The sequence below is a fragment of the Molossus molossus genome, unplaced genomic scaffold, assembly GCF_014108415.1.
Source record: "Molossus molossus isolate mMolMol1 unplaced genomic scaffold, mMolMol1.p scaffold_m16_p_12, whole genome shotgun sequence".
In the NCBI taxonomy this organism is placed as follows: domain Eukaryota; kingdom Metazoa; phylum Chordata; class Mammalia; order Chiroptera; family Molossidae; genus Molossus; species Molossus molossus.
In genome coordinates, this window is record NW_023425347.1 from 81,099,673 (window position 1) to 81,118,325 (window position 18,653).

The 18,653-nt window shown below is 53.5% G+C and overlaps 1 protein-coding gene across 1 annotated transcript in view; it reads left to right on the forward strand.

Annotated features, from left to right (window-relative positions):
* The window catches only part of CSMD2 (CUB and Sushi multiple domains 2), a 558,434-nt gene that overhangs the window by 476,778 nt on the left and 63,003 nt on the right, over positions 1 to 18,653 (forward strand). The window contains exons 38-44 of the mRNA XM_036256013.1: positions 758 to 876; positions 1,386 to 1,455; positions 3,325 to 3,441; positions 6,538 to 6,747; positions 10,780 to 10,968; positions 13,988 to 14,165; positions 15,393 to 15,538. Of these exons, the coding sequence (XP_036111906.1) occupies positions 758 to 876; positions 1,386 to 1,455; positions 3,325 to 3,441; positions 6,538 to 6,747; positions 10,780 to 10,968; positions 13,988 to 14,165; positions 15,393 to 15,538 (1,029 nt within the window). The remainder of the gene's footprint in view (positions 1 to 757; positions 877 to 1,385; positions 1,456 to 3,324; positions 3,442 to 6,537; positions 6,748 to 10,779; positions 10,969 to 13,987; positions 14,166 to 15,392; positions 15,539 to 18,653) is intronic.

The window sequence follows — 18,653 nt, forward strand, 5'->3', positions numbered from 1 at the left end:
TGAGACCATCAAGTGCCTGTGAGCACAGGGTGGACGGGCGCAGAATGGCTTGAGGGGGGTGGGCGATGAGAGACGAGGCTGTGGGATCCGGCAGGGAGTGAGGACCAGAGCTGCAGGGGGAGGTGCAGGGCCAGGAGCCCGCGCTGCTCCCGGAAAGGAGCTGGCCTGACCTGAAAAGGGAGCAGGAGAGAGAAGGAGTGGGGGGCTCATTCGCTGGCCAGCTTTTCTCCACAGTCTGTCCTGGAGAGGGGCCCTGAGCCCCAGGCATCGCTGCGCTGTCCTCTGATCACTGCTTGCTTTCCTTCCTGCCTTCCATTTTCCTCTCTCCTGATTTCTTAGCCTACAGGAGTTGTCTTTCGAGGACGAGGAAAGGGGAGAAGTTGGGAGTCCAGGGCAGGAGTGGTGTGGGGAGAGTTCGTGCAGAGGGACCTGGGGACTTGGAGCCAGAGCTGGGGTGCTCCCTGGCTCTCCTGCTCCAAAGGCCTCTGGGGAGCCCGGGGGCAGGTGGGCAGCCAGAGTTCCGAGGTGATACCACCTGCCCCAAGGAGCCACGGTCCATGGCGCCGCTGTGCCCTGTAAATATTTGGATTTTCTCTGTGCACCGGGCAATGAAAGGATTGGGAAGCACTGGCCTCGAGCTGGAAGTAGAGAAAGCCCAACATGGAGGCACCCTGCCCCCCACCCCACCCCCGCTGCCAGTCTTGCCCCCAGCACTGACCTGTTCATTGTCCTTTCCATCTGTCTCTGTCTTCCCCAGCGGTGGGCCTGAGTAGTTGCCCAGAACCTGCTGTGCCCAGTAATGGGGTGAAGACTGGCGAGCGCTACTTGGTGAATGATGTGGTCTCTTTCCAGTGCGAGCCGGGATATGCCCTCCAGGTACCTCCCCGTGACACCCAGGGCAGGGAACAGGTGTCCCTTGAGATGTGCTTGGCCAGCCTTGCACCAGCAGAGCTGCAGTCCCCCAAGAACAGGGAGCAGCCCCCCCAACACCCCCCCTCCCCCGAGGGACTATTATCCCCTCCTGGAGTCGTTCAGGCCACAGACAAACTTTGCTGACTTTAGCACGAGCCAGCCTCGAATGTGTTCCTGCAAAGTTTCGGTTTGATTAGATGTTAGGAAAATTTAATTTTCTTTTTGAAGGCCATTAGGGAATCTTGTAATTAAAGGAGGCTCACAAGGAAGCTTAAGTAATGTGGATTCTCTAGTAATCGCTGTTATAAGCATCTTTCCCCAAATCTTTCTCCCTCCGACTCGCTCCCCGTCCCACAGTGGACTTATGTATCTTGTTCCCTAACACAAGGCCCCCATCGAGCCCCCTGTTCTGGGTTGTGCGTACACGTGCGCTGGTGGGGCCGCCAGCCCACCCCTGTTCCTGATTCCTCCAGGGCCACGCCCACATCTCCTGCATGCCTGGGACCGTGCGGCGCTGGAACTACCCGCCTCCGCTCTGTATTGGTAAGAGAGCTCAGACGCTTCCAGTTCCTTCGGATCCTTTTTCCACCAGGGATTTGAGCTGAGAAACGTATCGAAAGGCAGCTTGACGTTCTGGGTTTGTTCACGGGCAGTGGTCTCAGGCTGAGGCTTCTGCAAGCTTTGACTGTCACGGAAGGCGGCCATGGCCTTTGGAAGCCTTCGCCCACCGAGTGGAAAAGTACAGGAGCCTTGCCCATCTGGGAAGGCGATGCTGGCCATTCTCCCTCCAGATAACCAACCAGACCCCAGACGGAACTCGTCGGCACTCGGGCTTTCCCTATGACTTCCCACGGCACAGACAGATCAAATCCGCCGACAGAGAAAGGCTGAGGGTTACATGTGAAATGAGGACTTGGCTTGGCTTGGTTTCTTACCCCACACTGAGCAGTGTAAAGAGATCGGTGGATACACGAAAAGATACAGGGTCTTCACCCTCAGAAATTCCCAGTCAGGTTGGGGCAGGGAGTGTCTCCTGTGTGCAAGACACAGAGTGATGCGCTTCTTCAGAGGGTATCGTTATTCTCAGCTTTGCAAATAGGAAAACTAAGGCTTTCAAGGTTGAAAAGAAAGCGCTGGGGTCAGGATGGAAACCTAGGTGTCTCTGAAGCCCAGGCAACTAGACGGTCCCTCCAGGCTGACCTTGGGATAGGGAGCAAGGTGAGTTGAAGGCGTGTCAGTTGGGCATAATGGTAGCTTCCCCTGGGATCTCACCAGGTACAGGGCCTGGCGGTCCGCCACGCAGTCCAGAACGTGCTAGTCGGCCCACGGCTCTTGCCTCTATGGTATAACACGAAAGCCCTGCTGAGGAACCACTCACGTTGACAGGAGCTGCCGCTGGGCGAGGGTTCACTGTGCATGGCAGCTTCTGCCCAAGTGACGCTCAGAGTTCCTCTTGTAGCCTCCTACGCACCTGTGACGTGGTGCTGCTGTTAGCTGCTTCACAGTGGGGGACACTGGGCGTGGAGGGGTGTAGAATGTACCCGAAGCACACAGGACGAGGGAGCATTGGAATTGTGACCCAGGTGGTCAGTGCCAGAGCTCCACTCTGAACCCGGGCCCTATTCTGTTCGGAACCAAACAGAACCTCCCCCCAGAGGCGTTTGCCTGGACACCGCAGAGCCCTGCCCTTGCTCCTTTCTCCTCGCTTCCATGGTTGACTAACCCCTTTCTGCTCACGCAGCCTTTTCCTAGTAAGATGTGAAAGGAAAGAATTGTTGGCAGCTGACCAGGCGGTAGTAGCGTTGCAGCCTAAGGTGACTCGGAAAGCACCTCGGTTGGAGTCTCAGGTGCCCAGCCCGGTGGCTGGCTCCCCAGGGAATGCTCAGCACAGGCACTTGGCTGGGCATACACCAGAGTCTGGGGGCTGGTTCATGGAGAGCCTCATCTATTGACCACCCAGCCCCTTGGAATATACATTATAAAGAGTCTGCGCGGTGCCAAGCACAGAGTGGGGACTCAGTGCATGCCAGTCCCCTTCCTTCATCCTTCTTGGAAGAGCTGGTTGGAAAATGAGAAGAGGGAGATTTAGGGGATAATGTGAGAAATGGAAATATGTCCATTGGAGCAGGCCGCTTTTGCCGTAGGAGTTCACTAAGGGAATTGACCTGCAAAAGACATGCCGAAGGTCAAGGGTCTGCAACTTGGGTTTGTGGACAGACTGCTGGAGGTCCGAGGATGCTGGGCAGCCCTTCCTGAATTTGCTTGCTCTGAGCAGTTAATTAGGGAGACGAACTCTAGGTTCCTTTTGTTTCTCAAAGGGGTTGATGACCTAGGAAAGGTTAAATGCCGCTGCTCCAAGGGAGCGTCCAGACGTGGCATCGTGCTGTCCTGACCCTCTGGTCTCTGTCACAGCGCAGTGTGGGGGAGCCGTGGAGGAGATCGAGGGCGTGATCCTGAGCCCCGGCTTCCCAGGCAACTACCCCAGCAACATGGACTGCTCATGGAAAATAGCGCTGCCCGTGGGCTTTGGTAAGTCTTCACGCCCGGGTCTCTGCTTAAGGCAGCTGTCGGCTCGGATCGCTCAGCATAACCTCGGCTGAGGCAGCTGAGCCTCTGCCTCCCCATTCCCTCACCTGTTGACCTGTGCGATCGTGAAGGTCCACTGAATGGTAGAGATGAATGTTTTGGAAGCGTTAAACGTAGTGAGAGTGGGGGAAACCCTAGGAGTTGCCGTTATTATTATTATTATTATTATTACTATTATTATTATTTGAGTAGCAAGCTAAAACCCAGGAATGTGGAGTGAGAAATCACTGAGGAGTGGTTAAAAAAAATTTTAAAAGTAATCTATTTTACAGAGACTGGACCTCAAATTGTGGTGTTAACTATAGTATCCAATTTTTTTTTTTTTTTTTTATCCTCACCTGAGGACATTTTTCCATTTTTTTGGTACAGATAGAGTGGGAGGGAGAGAGAGAGAGAGAAACATCGACGTGAAAGGGACACATCGAGTGGCTGCCACCCGCACGACCAACCAGGGCCGGGGACAAACTGCAACCGAAGTACGTGCCCTTAGTGGGAACCGAACCCGGGTCTCTCAGGACCGCAGGCGGACGCTCTAACCGCCGAGCCAAACCGGCCAGGGCAGTATCCAATTTTTTATCCAATTTAAATTGCGCCAAGATCAAGGTGAAGTGGAGTTTGCATTCTTCCTAGGCCCCTTCTGGCTAGCCTTGGAGATTGGGAGATGTTTTTTCCTGGAGACGTAGTCAGCCAGTAGGGAGGACAGTGATCTGGGTACAGAATTTAATTGCCGATGATTCATCTTGTATTGTGTACTGGGAATATAATTTAACTCTAGATAAATCTGCTGAAGAGAAAAGGACTTGCATTGACGGGGAACCGATGGGCTGTCCACATAGGTCATCCTGCCCAGTCACTGCTCTGCTCCGGGAACGAAATGTCCCGAGGGGATATTTCCTGCACGGGCCTGGGATCTCCCAGTCTGCGACCTCAGGAATGATGACCACCCACTTTGGCCTTAATTCAGCCTCAAGTGGGTCTTCTGATGGAGAAAGGGCTTTCGGGAGAAGGCAATCTAAACAGGCCTTCTTTAAGTCCATTCTGAGGAAAGGAGAGAGTCTGGAGACCCTCCAGAGGATGGAGTCGGATGTGTAGAACCACCTTCCGAAGGAAACCAGGGACAGATGATCAGGCTGCAGAATGATGGCCGCAGGTGGCCTTGGGAAACTCCCAGATTTTGAGACTCTGGGGAGAGAGGAGCCAGGATGCCCTGTAGCTCTGCATCCAGGAATGAGCCAGAAGAACCTCAGAGGGTGGAGGGGTGGTGGGGGAGGGCAACATCCAAGGGAAAACAGACCTTTAAATGGGAGGTGTGTCACTGTTCCCTCTGAGCCCTAATGCTCGGCCACCTGAGTTCTCTCTCTGTAAGTCCTGGTGCCTATTCAGCCCCTGGGGAATAAGCCTCCTGCAGGGTCCAATTGCAGGAGACCAGGATCCCTTGCTTTCAAGTGAATGCTGGGCTCCCAGATAGTCCCCAACGCAGCTCAGGTGTGTAAAGAGCCACTGCACTGACAAGCAGCTGCCACTAGATGACAGTGGTCACATCATGGTCTTCCCAGGCAGCTCATTTCAGAGCCTCTTGGAGGTGCAGCCGCAGCTGGGGTGACGAGGGGGCCGTGCAGTGGAAGCGTAGGTCCCGCAGGTGACGTGTGCAGAAGTGTTCACTGCAAAATTACCCACAATTCAGAAACAGTCTTCACGTCCATCAGCAGGGCAGTGAACGGTGTGGGTGGATAATTCATAAAATGGGATGAACGAATATGTTGTTGACAATCAGTGACCTAGATCTTTATATCAAGGATAGGCTTTGAGAAACACAAAATGGAATAAAAAGTTTACAAAACTGTATATAAAGTATAATGTCATCTGTGTATATGTTGAAAACAAACCCACATATATAGTTAAGAACCTAAAAACATGAACTGGAAGGTATCGTCCAATTCATGACTGTGACTGCCCGTGTGGAGGGAGGTGGGGAATGAGATAGGGTAGGAGACATGATGGTCTTCAACACTGCATGTCAGGTTTTACTTTATTCTTTAAATAAGCAGATGCAAAAAAAAAAAGAAGAAAAAAAACCACACACCTGAGCTCATTCTAAGAAATTATAAAGTGCACATGAGCAAATTTTTAAAATTAAAATTATCTGTGATACCACCGTGCAATCATTAACAGCTTAGTTAGTCCTCCCATTATAAAAGGTAACCCCCACAAAGTGTCCATCCCTGGACAGTGCCTTCCACAGCCCTGGGGCAATCAGTATTGTTACTGAGTCAATGGACATTCTTGTAGTTTTTCACTACAAAAATGAGAATTTTATATAACCTATTTTTCAGTCAGATTTTCACAATTAACATTGTGGACATTTTTCTATGCTCAGTAAATACATTTCTTTAATATCATTTTTAGTAGTAATCTAATTTTGAGAAATCTTGTCATTAACAAATATCGATAGTCCCACCTCCATTCTCCAAAGAATATATTAATATGTAAGTTAAGGACTTAATTAGCTATTTAACCTGTCAAGTTGCGAGGAGATCTCGACTAGTCCAATTAGACCCCAAAATATGCATTCCACTTGGCTTCTTAGTGGAACAGACAGGACAATGTATTCTATTTCTGAATTATCACCAGTGCTCTAGAAAACACCAGAGTGGAAGTTCACGTCTTTCCATTGGGTGTGGGGGAATACGATTTTTAAGTAAAATGTTTATTTCAGCAAAGCTGTCTTTATACTGATATAAGACGTAAGAATCCCACATTAAACCAAGTGTTGATCTTGACCTTCGTCTTCAATGACGTGAACTCGAGGGAGAGCTCCGCATGGCCGTGCCTCTCCCTTCGAATGAACAATGCTCCTTGCAGCTCAGTCCTGCCCGAAGGCAAGAGCGGGGACTGGCGGCCCCCAAGTCTGCTGTGCGAATCCTCGCCCGCCCAGCGGGAAGTCAGCAGTAGGCTGGGCGGGAAGTGCTTTCACAAGGCGGCCCATTTGAGGCAGGACTGTGCTGCTTTGGGCACTGTCTGCCTCTGTCTTGCTCCCAGGAGCTCACATCCAGTTCCTGAACTTCTCCACCGAGCCCAACCATGACTTCATTGAGATCCGGAACGGCCCCTACGAGACCAGCCGCATGATGGGCAGATTCAGTGGAAGTGAGCTTCCAAGCTCCCTGCTCTCCACGTCCCACGAGACCACTGTGTATTTTCACAGCGACCACTCCCAGAACCGTCCAGGATTCAAGCTGGAGTATCAAGGTGAGGACAAGGAGGGCCCCCTGTGCTCCTCTGTCCATCCCCGTCTCTCAGCCTCCCGCGCAGGGGAATAGAGAACACAGGAAGGGCTGGGGGCGGGGGCGGCTGCCCATGGAGCCTTTCTGTCGGTGGCATCTCTCTGGCCCAGCTAAGGCTGTCTAACCCCATTCGATTAGCCTTTTCCAGGGTGGCAGACCCAACGGCACCCTCGGAGGGTCAATTTCTGTCCAGGCCTGGTGGCCGGCACTGTCCCTGAGCAAGAGCTCCATCCGCTCCCCTCGGGCAGCCCTGGCTGTGCAGCCAGCCGCTTCCCTGGACAGGCTCCCGACTCCCTCTGGTCCTCCTGGGTCAGGCCCGCTACGCTCAGCGAACTGGGACATACGGAGGATTTCAGTAATGATCCCGGGAGAGCCCACGGAGCCTTCGCAAGGAGCTAGGCCCCTTGACTGCTCCCCAGGTCTCCCCACAAGGCCAGCCACGCTCGCTGCACAGCGCTTCTTCCCGAAGTGAAACCCTGTGCCAGATGCCACCCACTCCCCCGGCACCCCTTCCCTGAAACGAGCCTCGTCCACCCCAGCCCCGCTCCCCTTGAGGCGCCACACCCGCGGCTCTGCAGATCTTGCCCGGCCTGGGCAGCTGTGTGCAGCTGTCACGCGGCCTGGACGGGCGGACTCTCTCGAGGTCTCCCCTGAGCCATTGGTTCTAACCTACTGTCCCAGGCTTTTCCACAGATAGGTTTTTTTGGGTTTCTTTTTTTGTTTTTTCACATTTTTGTGTTTTTTTTTCCTAATACTAATGCACAATTATTTAAAAATTAAAACATTACAGATGTTTTGTGAGGGCACAATAGAAAATCAAAACTCTCCCATAATCCCATTTCCAACCCATTTTATGCAGAAATTTCACCTTTCAACAGTTTGATTTTTCTGGGTTTTTTCTCTACATATATTGATGTAATTATACTATTCTGTCTAAACTAAAATTGGATCAGACTATAAGTACTGTTTGGCAATTTGCTTTTTTTTTTTTAATCCTCACCCAAGGATATTTTTCCCTTTAACTTCTGACAGCGTGGGAGGGAGGGAAGAAAAGGGAGGGAGGGAGAGAGAGACATCAATGTGAGAGAGACACATCGGTTGGCTGCCTCCCGCATGACCCCGACCAGGGCCAGAGACCGAACCTCAACGGAGGTACGTGCCCTTGACCAGAATCAAACCCTCAACTCTTTGGTCCAAGAGCTGATGCTCTAACTGCTGAGCCAAACCAGCCAGGGTGGCAGTTTGCTTTATTAACGTTAATTTTTTATTGCACAATTTACAAACACACTGATCTTGTTAAAAAAGAAAGAGGATGAGAAATAAGGAAATTATTACAGGTAAACCCAGGACCTCTGTCCACAGCCTCCAAATACAGTATTATCCGCGGCGGCAACCACTCTGCTTTGATGTGATCATTCAGATCTTTTTCCATGTGTTGACATACATGTTCTATGTACCTGTGAAAAATATGTGACGTCGTGAATTTGGGGGCTGTGTGTTCCGTGTAAATGCAGAATATTCTGCATACCTAATGTTCCGACATTTGGCTCCCTCACCCCGTCAGAGGTGAACACTGGTGTGGCTGTGGGCATGTCGTTTAGGGAAGGCCGTAAGGGTGTTCCAGGAGGTGGGCACCGTTGGACCAGCTGCACAGACCTGCCTCCTCGGGCACCATGTCTGTCTCAGAGGGAACCCAGTGACCGCGACTGGGCTTGTCACCACAGGGGAGCCTCGTGGGAGGAGCCAGGCCCACCCCACCAGTGAAGCTGCAGCGAGAAGCTGCATCTCTCAGCCAGGAGGGACCCGTGGTCTTCAGTCTGCATGCAGGGGAGCTCTGTGCGGGCTGTCACAGAGGGGCCCCAAGTCCGCCTGAGCCTGTCAGGGGCGCCTGCCTGGCTGGGCTGGTGGTGTGGGGCTGTCAGACGGGCCGGCCACAGCCCATCACAGGAGTGACTTGGGCCTGAGTACGTGCTCAGCCTCCTGTCGGAGCAGGTGCCTCCCGGCCTCCCTGTGTGAGTGTGCTAGGGCAGCTCTACCAAGTGCCACAGACCCAGTGGCCTCGACAACAGAAGTTTCTTGTCTCCCAGTTCTGGAGGCTGGATGTTTCGAGATCAAGGTTTCTTCTGAGGCTGCAGGGGAGGGTGTTCCAGGCCCGGCCCCAGCATCCGCTGCTTGCTGGCCATCTTTCCTTGGCTTGTCGAAGCACCTCCCCCTCCCTGGCTGCTTCTTCCCGTGGTTTTCTCCCTGCGTGTCTGTCCGTCTTCTCTCTCAAAGTTCCCCTTTGCATAAAGACACCGGTTGTTTTGGATTAGGACCCGCCCTAATGATCTCCTTGTAATTTAGGTAAAGTTATGGAAAGGCCTGATCTCCAAATAAGGCCACATTGGAAGCACTGGGGGTAGGGCATCAACATAGGAATCGGGGGACACATTGCACACAAGGCCCCATGCTCTCCTCATGGCGGCTTCTCTTGGGTAATGCAAGATGATGCCACCATTGTGACGTGACCGTGGCTCTGGGGCCTACCCACACACACCGCCTTGGCCCCTGTGATGGGAACAGCCCTGCCCACTGAGTCAGCAGTAAGCCCAGTCCTTGTCACGCTGTCCCTCTGAGTCCCTCAGACTCCATCGACTCCCCCCATAGAAGAGACCTACCTTCTCCCAAGGAGCCGAGATTCAGGCTCAGCCCCTCCCATGCTCACCATCCTCCACGTTTGAGACGGACCCCTCCCGAGGCTGCCCTGTGCAAGGGCCCTGCACTGAGGCCGCCGGGGTGACAGGCCAGCTCTGGGTCAGTGCTCCTCTCTGACCTGCTCATATGCCCCCATGTTCAGAGGGCCAGCCCTCCCAGGACTGTTCCTGGGGGTGCGGGAGGGGCCAGGGAACAAGGCAGGTTCCGCAGATGCCTCCAGAGGCCCAGCACTCCACCGGGAATCGGCCCCACGGTGTTAGAGGCCCAACAGCAGCCCCTGGGGCCCCCTCTGTGGGCCCACCTTCTCCTGCTCACGTTTTACCTCCATGACCCACCTGGGCATTTCCCTGAGGCTTCCGTCTGTCACCTGCCGTGGGTCTCAGTTCTGATGGCACTGCAGAGCCACCTATATCGTTACTACACGTGGTGGACACGTCCACGTCCACGTCCACGTCCACGGAGCGTCAATCCAGTTTCCGGTATTTCCACTGAGAATGTCCACCCTAGGAATGTGTCATCTACTTCCCGTGGAGGGAGGGAGGGCCCAGTCACTGCCTGCCACAGAGGCCATCCCTTGTCTTGTGGGCCTGATGCTCAGCCAATCCCTCAGTGGCCTCTCCCTGTTGGGCAGGCCTCAGCTACGTCCATGGGGGTGCCTGGCTTTGGGTCAGGCCCCCTGTTCTCAGGAAAGCAGCCTTCTTGCTCTGCAGAGGGACTTCCTCGTATGACAGTCCCACAGTCCTCTGAACCCAGCTATTCCCTCGGAAGAGCTTCTCTCCTTGCCACAGGTGTGGTCTACTCTCACCAAGTCCCTTCCCTCCTCACAGGTGTCTTAGAGTTGGAAAGACCCCACCCAGGTCCTCACCAGACTGCTTCCTGTGTTTTTTATCTTGATCATTGTCGTCCTGGTTACATGAGATAAGCAGCATAAAAGAACCGAGGTCAACAAGGAGGTGTTCAGACATAATGGCTCAGTCTAGGGTTATCTTCCGTGAGCCTCCTTTGCCCATGGAAACATTGAGAGGTAACATTCATGGAGCTTTTACCACGTGCCAGTACTATGCACAGAGCTAGGAGCATATCACCCTACTTAACCCCACAGTACCCATTTTCTAAGTAGGGAAACTGAGGCGCAGAGAAGTTAAACAACTTTCCCAAAGCCCATGAGTAATCAATGACTACGCTCTCCCTGAGTCCAAGTCCTGGTGCTTCACCACTATGAGAACTCTGCGGCTCCTGTGGTCCAGCTGGCGAGAAAATGCCCAGCGAGAATAAAGGAACCTTCTCTCCCGATCTTTTCCAGCCTATGAACTTCAGGAGTGCCCAGACCCAGAGCCCTTTGCCAATGGCATTGTGAGGGGCGCTGGCTACAATGTCGGGCAATCAGTGACCTTCGAGTGCCTCCCAGGATATCAACTGACGGGCCAGCCTGTCCTCACGTGTCAGCATGGTGCCAACCGGAACTGGGACCACCCCCTGCCCGGGTGTGAAGGTATGTCCCTCTCTCGTCCCTTGGTATTTTTCTTAGGGAGATTGATGCTGAGCAGTCCTGTGTCTGCTTGCCTGCTCCATGGGATCACCCGTGCTGGGCAGTCCTGGCAGACCTTGTCCCATGAATGAGACCCAGCCTCTCCAGGGAGGGACCCTGGGGACAGAGCTCTGGACCCACACTAGGGAGACCTGGAGCAGATTGGATCGCAGCCGAGGGAAAACACACTCACACTCAGCGCTTGGGATCATCCAGCCGGATGGGTTCAGGTCCCCTGCAGAAGGGAAGACTCTGCATGAGGGCGTAGGAACAGATGTGAGCTGAGACGTAGAAAGTAGAGTTAATCATGGCACCTTCCCAAAGGGAGGAGAGAATAAAGCCTGGAAAGAGGAGCCTTCTTGTTCCCCTCCCCACATGCCCCCCCCCCTTAGGGTCTTTCTCCTGCAGGCGCCTGGGGAGATTGGAGCTGATCCTCTAAGGGAGCTGGAGGCGGCGCTCTCCTGGGTCTTCAGCAGCCAGACCTGGATGAAAGAAGACCTAGGGTTGTGCTGCCTCCACCCCATCTGCTCACCTCAGTTCCATTTTCCTTCAGTTTTCACCCGGGGGACTGAGCATCTTCCTGGAGGAAAAGCTGGGATTTGTCTTGGGAGGGGAAAGCTTGGCGGGGGGGACAGCCTAGTCTAGGAGAAAGTGCCCCCCTCCAGGGTCCGAGCTCCCGGGCTCCATCCCTGAACCACTTCGCCTCTCTGAACCTCCGTTTCTTCCTTCAAACAACGGGGGTCCTCACCTCTGCTTCGTTAGCTCTGGGAGGTGTCAAGGTGACTCGGGGGGTGCGCCGCACAGTAACCCCGAAGAGAAACACCTTGTCTGCAGAACCGAGCTGTGCTGGGCTGGAATGTAAGGTCGTAATTTCCAAGACTCTTCATCCCCCAGTTTGCGTTCAGACTTTCAGAACGGTCCCGGTGAGAAGCATCACGTGCTACGTGACCAGCGTCACTGTGGACTCTTCCTTGGTTTCTTTTTACATCTGTGCGTCTGTTTATGGTGCTGCGGGAGAGACGGGGTGCCGGGGGGCGTCTGGAGCCAGCGCCCTTCCCCCGCCTGAGAAAGCCCTTCCCTCGGCTTCCTTGATGCTTCTTTGATTCTCTCGTTTGTCCAGTTCCCTTTCTGCCTGCGCCCCCTCTTTGGTCATATTTTTCTTTACATTTCCTGAGGCATCTAAATCCCCACATGTTCAAAAGTGAACTCACCGTCTTTCTGCCATCAGACCGAAATCCTCATCTGGTGAAGGAAACCTCTAGTCACCTGGCTACCCCGCCCTCCCTGTGGCACTGCCCCCTCACCCGTCTGCCGTGTCCACCAGGCCTCCCTAACTCTGCCTCCTGCGTTTCTTCCAAAGGCATCCACTTCTCTCTGCCCACTGCCTGGACCTTCATCCAGGCCACCTCTTAGGTGAGGCTCCCCACTGGTCTCCCACCTTCCGTCTTGCACTCCTCAGTCCGTTTTCCACATGTAGCTAACGTGAGTCTTCAAAACCATCAACACAGTCCAGACACCACCCGCGCCCAGAAGCCATCCAGGCGTCCCATCCCCCAGGAGTAATTCCCTTGACGGAGGACCTGCTCTCTGCTGGCCCTGCCCCCACTCACGGACTCTGCTCCGGCTCTGCTGAAGCATTTCCAGTGTCCCACCGCCGGGTCCTCTTACCTCTGTTCTTAGCGCCTGCCGTCCCTCAAGAACGTTGCTCTCCTCGCCTGCCGTCCCTCCCGAGAACGTTGCTCTCCTCCCCGGCTTTGCCTGCTTAGCCCTTTGTCATCCCTCAGGCGTGAGGCTTGACGCGAATTCTCCCAGGACTCCCTCCTCACTCACACTCACCAGACCAGACAAGGGGCTCCCCGAAATGTCCCCGTGGCACTCCACGCTGGTGGCATGCTCCCCTGTGCTGCGGGTGCCCGTGCACCTGGCTGTGGCCCCGGGGACTGTGCGGCCGTGAACAGAACCATGCGTGTGGCATCCTGGCTCCCCGTTGTGTCCCACAGGCCAGGCCCGGCGGCAAGGGGGGTTCAGTCCCTGTGGGAGGAGCGGAGTGTCCGTGCACCACTGTCAGGACACGTTTGCACCTGCAGGGCCTCTCCCTCTGCTTCGAGGCATGTGCTAGGCTCTCCCCGCCTGTCTGCTCGAGGTTCCGTGCCAGCCGAGTGCACTCGTGATTTTGAACCAGGTTTTCTCTGCCCAGAATCACGTTCTTATTCTCCTAACCTGGGAGAGCTCCCTAAAGCTGAATCTGCAGAGACTTTAGGACCTCTTCATTCCCCTACCAAAATCCTAGGTCAGAGTGAGTCTAAAACTGGGTGTCACTTTGGGGAGACAGGAAGATAGGGAGAGAGAACCATATCCATGTAGCAAATACCTTCTCTGTGATCTAGGGACTGGCTGAACGTGGTTCGTGTATCAGGTCACCTGACAGAATCTCATGAGGGGTGTAGTTTCAGTCCCGTTTTATGGGTGAAGGGAAAAATCTAAACTTCTTGTCAGAGGTCACCTAGTCAACTGATAGTTGAGCCATCATTTGAACCCAACCTTAACCTCACCACGAGCATCCTCAACTCTTCAGTCAAGACCAAAAGAACCCTTCTAAGACTCTTAAAGCAAATGATAAGATAAAGTTCCACCTTCGTAATTTTCTTAGCTCTTCTCAGCAACAGCATGAACATCTGCCTTCCATTTCTAGGAGAGGAGAGGGGGTTGTGTAGTCTGTCCTTCTTCCTGGACAGATGTCATCCATGAGAGAGAGAGAGAGAGGGAGGCGGAGGCCGGAGCAGACCCACACAGGCACATGGACCGAAGACGGGGCCCAGGTTGGGAAGCCAGGCCCGGCCAGCCTCAGCCCCATCTCCTCTCCCCATCCCTCCCCACCCCCTTGAACAGGAGGTTTGTGCTGGGAGCTGGGACTTCGTTGGGAGGTCGTCTGAGTTCTCAGGTGATCTCCAGCACTCACTGTGTCCGTGTTCCCTCTCTGCAGTCCCCTGCGGTGGGAACATCACCTCTTCCAACGGCACTGTGTACTCCCCCGGCTTCCCCAGTCCGTACTCCAGCTCCCAGGACTGTGTCTGGCTGATCACCGTGCCCATTGGCCATGGCATCCACCTCAACCTGAGCCTGCTGCAGACAGAGCCCTCCGGAGACTACATCACCGTCTGGTAGGGCCAGCCGCCGTGCCGACAGCCAGGAAGAACAGGGCGTTCGCTGGGCTCTGGGTGGGATGACCCATCCGCATGCTCGGCAAGGGCTGAACGGATGTGTGTGGCTGTGGCCTCCCGGGTTTCAGTTAAGCACCGTGGAATGGGGCCCAGCTTCAGTGAGCCCCTCTGACTATTGAAGGGAGAGTAATGGAGGGCGGCAGTTCCAACCTGGGGTCCTGCCAGGGGTCCGTGACAGTGCCCGTGGTAGTGGCCTGGAGAGGCAGACTTTTCTCAGTATTTCCAGAGTCTGTCAAAAATCCCAGTTTACCTAAAATAAGCTACCCGGGCTAATGAAAGAGCTGTAGCGAAATACCGGGGAGCCTCCTGCAGAGCCAGCACCATCCAGAACTTTCCACGGTGACGGAAAGGCCCCACGCAGTGCTGGCCAGCGCGGCACGCTCCCTGCGAGTGCTGGGGTGCCGGGGGGGGGGGGCTGCGGGCACTGAGGCTTCGACACTTCGTTTCATTTTCACTCATCGGGTGGCCACGCGCTCACCAGTGACCAGCTCAGCTTTGAGTTGTGCAGTTAGACTATCTCGAGTTAATTTTAAAATAGGAACAAATTATTCGTTTCCTGCACCGTCTTTTTCTTCAAACCACTAGATTTTTGGACACAGACATCCTTTTGAAATGCCTTTTGGTTTTGAAGGTCACTGCCATTCCGAGAATCAAATTCCCAGAGAGAGCTGACTGTCGCCAGAACCGCCCTGGATTAATTTCCAGGAAATGGCTAAGAACAGATGGAAGGGACTGGACACGTTTCCAGGAGAGAAATCCTTTGCCCAGAGGGCGACGTGGTTCCGTCTCTCTGCTGGCGGACACGGAAGCGGGGCGGGCAGAGCCGCAGCACGAGCTCCCCGCACGGCTTCCGTGGCCCTGCTCCAGCGCTGCCTCGCTCCGTGGCTCCTGCTGCTCGGGGAGGGTGTTGCCCCAAGAGCCCGTTAAAGCGGATGGGCTGGTGAAGAATCAGGTGAATGAGGGCTCAATGCGGGCTTCACCAGCTCTGTCGGCTTTGTTGGGAGACCAAGTGGGGACAGGTGTTTAGGCATCAAGGAAAGACAGGGTTGAGTGCAAGGAAAGTCACAGCCGTCCACCGCAGGTCTCTCTTAAGGTCATTGATGGTACCAGGTAGAGTAGGCAGCCATCGTGACTCGTGACATGCCAGGACCATCTTTCCTCCTGCAGGGATGGGCCACAGCAGACAGCTCCACAGCTTGGAGTTTTCACCAGGAGCTTGGCCAAGAAAACCGTGCATAGCTCAACCAACCAGGTTCTGCTCAAGTTCCACCGCGATGCGGCCATGGGTGGGATCTTCGCCATCGCCTTCTCCGGTCAGTATGAAGCCGGGCCTGGTGGGAAGGGCCAGGTTCTCGAGTCGAGGCTGAGCTTGAGCTCTGACTCCACCATTCCCAGTCGTGTGGCTTTGGATGACTTACATAGCTTCTTGGCCTCAGTGTCCACAAAGTTATGAGCATTTAATGTGTTGGCCTGAGTGAAACCTCCCAGCACAGGGCTCCATAATGTAAGGTTTCTTCCTCCTCCACTCGTCTAGGTCAGAGAAGCACTTGACATTGATCCTTGGTGCCCAATTCGAGCTTAGAGGCAGCAGAGGGGGCTTCTCATCCCACTTGTTCACAGCCACTCACTGGCTGGTTGTTCGCCTACCTGTGCCCCAGCTTATCCCTTCGCCCCTCCTAGAGGGCCGTCCCACTCCAAAGGAATCCAGGGCCCTGCTGACTTCACGGGAAGTAGTCGTGGAGAATCCCAGCAGGAGAAGCGTGAATGATTCGGCGTGTGTTTGTCTTTCAGAGTCCAGAGTTTTGGATCTGGATATTTCCTCACTTTTGTTCTAGTGGACACAGCATAGGAAAACACATAGCAAGTTCTCGGTGGGCTTGCACCCATCTGGGGAATAACCCTCCGTGTTTGTAACTTTCCGAGCGTGACGAGTATTTGAACTGGAAATCAGGAAAGCTTGACTGTATGCCTGGCTCCGCCGCAAGCCAGGTGTGTGGCCTGGTGCAAGTCTCTTCCCAACTGGAGGTCTCAGATGCTTCCGCTGTGGAATGAGGGGCTTGGCGTGTGTGGTTTGAAAGAATTCTGTGAGGCAGTAAGGCAGAGATTGTTGCCCTCACTTTACAGATGAAGAGGTGAGGGACAAGGAAGGCTTGAGGACTTGCCCAAACCACACACTGGGATCCCAGTTCTGTCCCGGTCTTTGAGTTCTGCACCGTCTGCTCTGGTGGGACTGTGCTGTGTCGTTGCATCATACATGCGTTCATAGAAACTGGAACACATTTAGCCCCAAGCCCTTGGACGAGGTAGTGACAGAGAGACAGAAAGAGACATAGAGAAGCAAGCGTGTTAAGAGCATCGGCCACCGTAGCCATAGCATAGCTCTGACCACCGCTGTTCCCAGGCAGCTATGGCCCAAGGGGAACATGACGCAGGTCCTGGAAACCATTTCCCACGGAACTGAACCAGGGCTCCTTGAAGGAATGGCTGATTCCAGGACTAGAGCAGAGGAAATACAAGATATGCCTAGAACATTCTATGGCAGAAAGCGAGGAAGTGCTCAGGGATTGAGGGAGACACTCCAGAGGGTTGGGTCTGGCTTGGGGAGGCTCCCACTGCCCATAATGGGGATGATTTGAGCATCGAAGTAATTACTGTTGTTAACAAATGGGTAACCTGTTGAATAAACCAGGACACCATGTATATCCATACGTCTTAACTAATGAATTAGTTAATTTAAAATGTATGAGGAATGGGATCTTAGCCTCAGGCCACCTCCTCACAGTGACTACAAAGGGGACAAAGAAGAGCTTTATAGTGGAGAAGCCCTGAGGCCACCACCTTCCCCGGTGGCCCACGTGAGCCTCGTCAGTCACGGGACAAGCTGAAACCATCCCCCACCTGATAGGACATGAGAAGAGCCCAGCATCATGTCTGTGGCCATCTGGTTAAAGATGCCCAGAATCTGATCGGGAGGAATCAGACGAGCCTGAACTAAGACCCTGGGGAAGTGTCCTGGTTCCCAGTGGCCCTTCAGTTCCTTTCCTCTCCCTTCGTGGCGTCTGGCTAAGGTCCACCCTGGTTCTCTTCCCTGTGGAGCTTTGTTTTCCTACCCCGAGCTGGGCTGTGTTACTGTCACCCACGGTTCCTAACTGACTGCGGGCTGGAGCCACCTGTCCTGCTTCTGAGAACTGTGCAGATATGTGTGTGTGTAGAGATGTTCCTTAAAATGTTATTTACAGCAGGTAGATTAGAATCAGTGCAAATGCAAGGTCATAGGAGATTGGGTGTGCAAATTATGAGATACACACACACACACAAATGGAGAAAGAGAGTCATTAAAAATCATCTGGAGAGGATACGTTCCGTTGCTTAAGGGAAATGTTTGTATTCCGTAAAAAAATAAAAAATAAAAATAAAATACTTTTTGAGGGGCTCAGGTGATGGTGTAATTAAAGGATGTAATGATTATGGACCCCTAACCTAGACTGCAGCCAACCCTTTTTGTGAGAGTCGAGAGAGATACAGAAGCCATGGTAAAGGAAGACATTCTAACATTACCCAAGTGCAGGGCCTTGAGTCATCTGGTCAACTGAACCCTGCGGACCATATTTTCCTTCTCAGCTAATTTGGCTTTATAGCTTCACGCAGTCCACACAGCCATCAGCGTGCAGCAGAGCCCGCCCAGGGTCAGTAAGATAGAGTACAGAGTGCCATGGCCTGCGGTGGCTGCCGAGCTGCCTGCTTCCTGGCACGAAGCAGTGAGCCCACCCCCTCATTCCGCACCTTAGCGTGTGCTGGGGCCTCTAAGCTGGAACAGTGCCTCAACCCGAGCAGGAGCGGGGGGACAGGGACAAGAAGAAACGACTGTCCCCCTGCCCTGGAGTTCTGCAGCAGTAGTGTGGCTGATACAGTGTGTGTTGGGGGGAGGGGGTTGTCTGTAAAAGATCGAAGGTCATACACCCAAATGCTATCAATGTGTGCTTCTTAATCCCTTCACCTTTTTCACCCGTCCCCCCAAGCCTCCTCCCATTTGGCAACTGTCAAAATGTTCCCTGTATCTATGAGTCTGTTTCTATTCTGCTTGTCTTTGTTTTTTAGATTCAACTGTTGATAGATATGTACTTATTGCCATTTTATTGTTCATATTTTTTTATCTTTTATCTTCTTAAAAAAGACCCTTTAACATTTCATGTTATAATGATTTGGTGGTGATGAACTCCTTTAATTTTTTCTTGTCTGGGAAGTTCTTTATCTGTCCTTTGATTCTCCGTCATAGCTTTGCTGGGTAGAGTAATCTTGATTGTGTTCTTGCTTTTCATCACTTTGAATATTGCTTGCCAACCTCTTCTGGCCTGCAAAGTTTCCACTGAGAAATCAGATGACAGCCTTATGGGAGCTCCCTTGTAGATAACTAACTGCTTTTCTCTT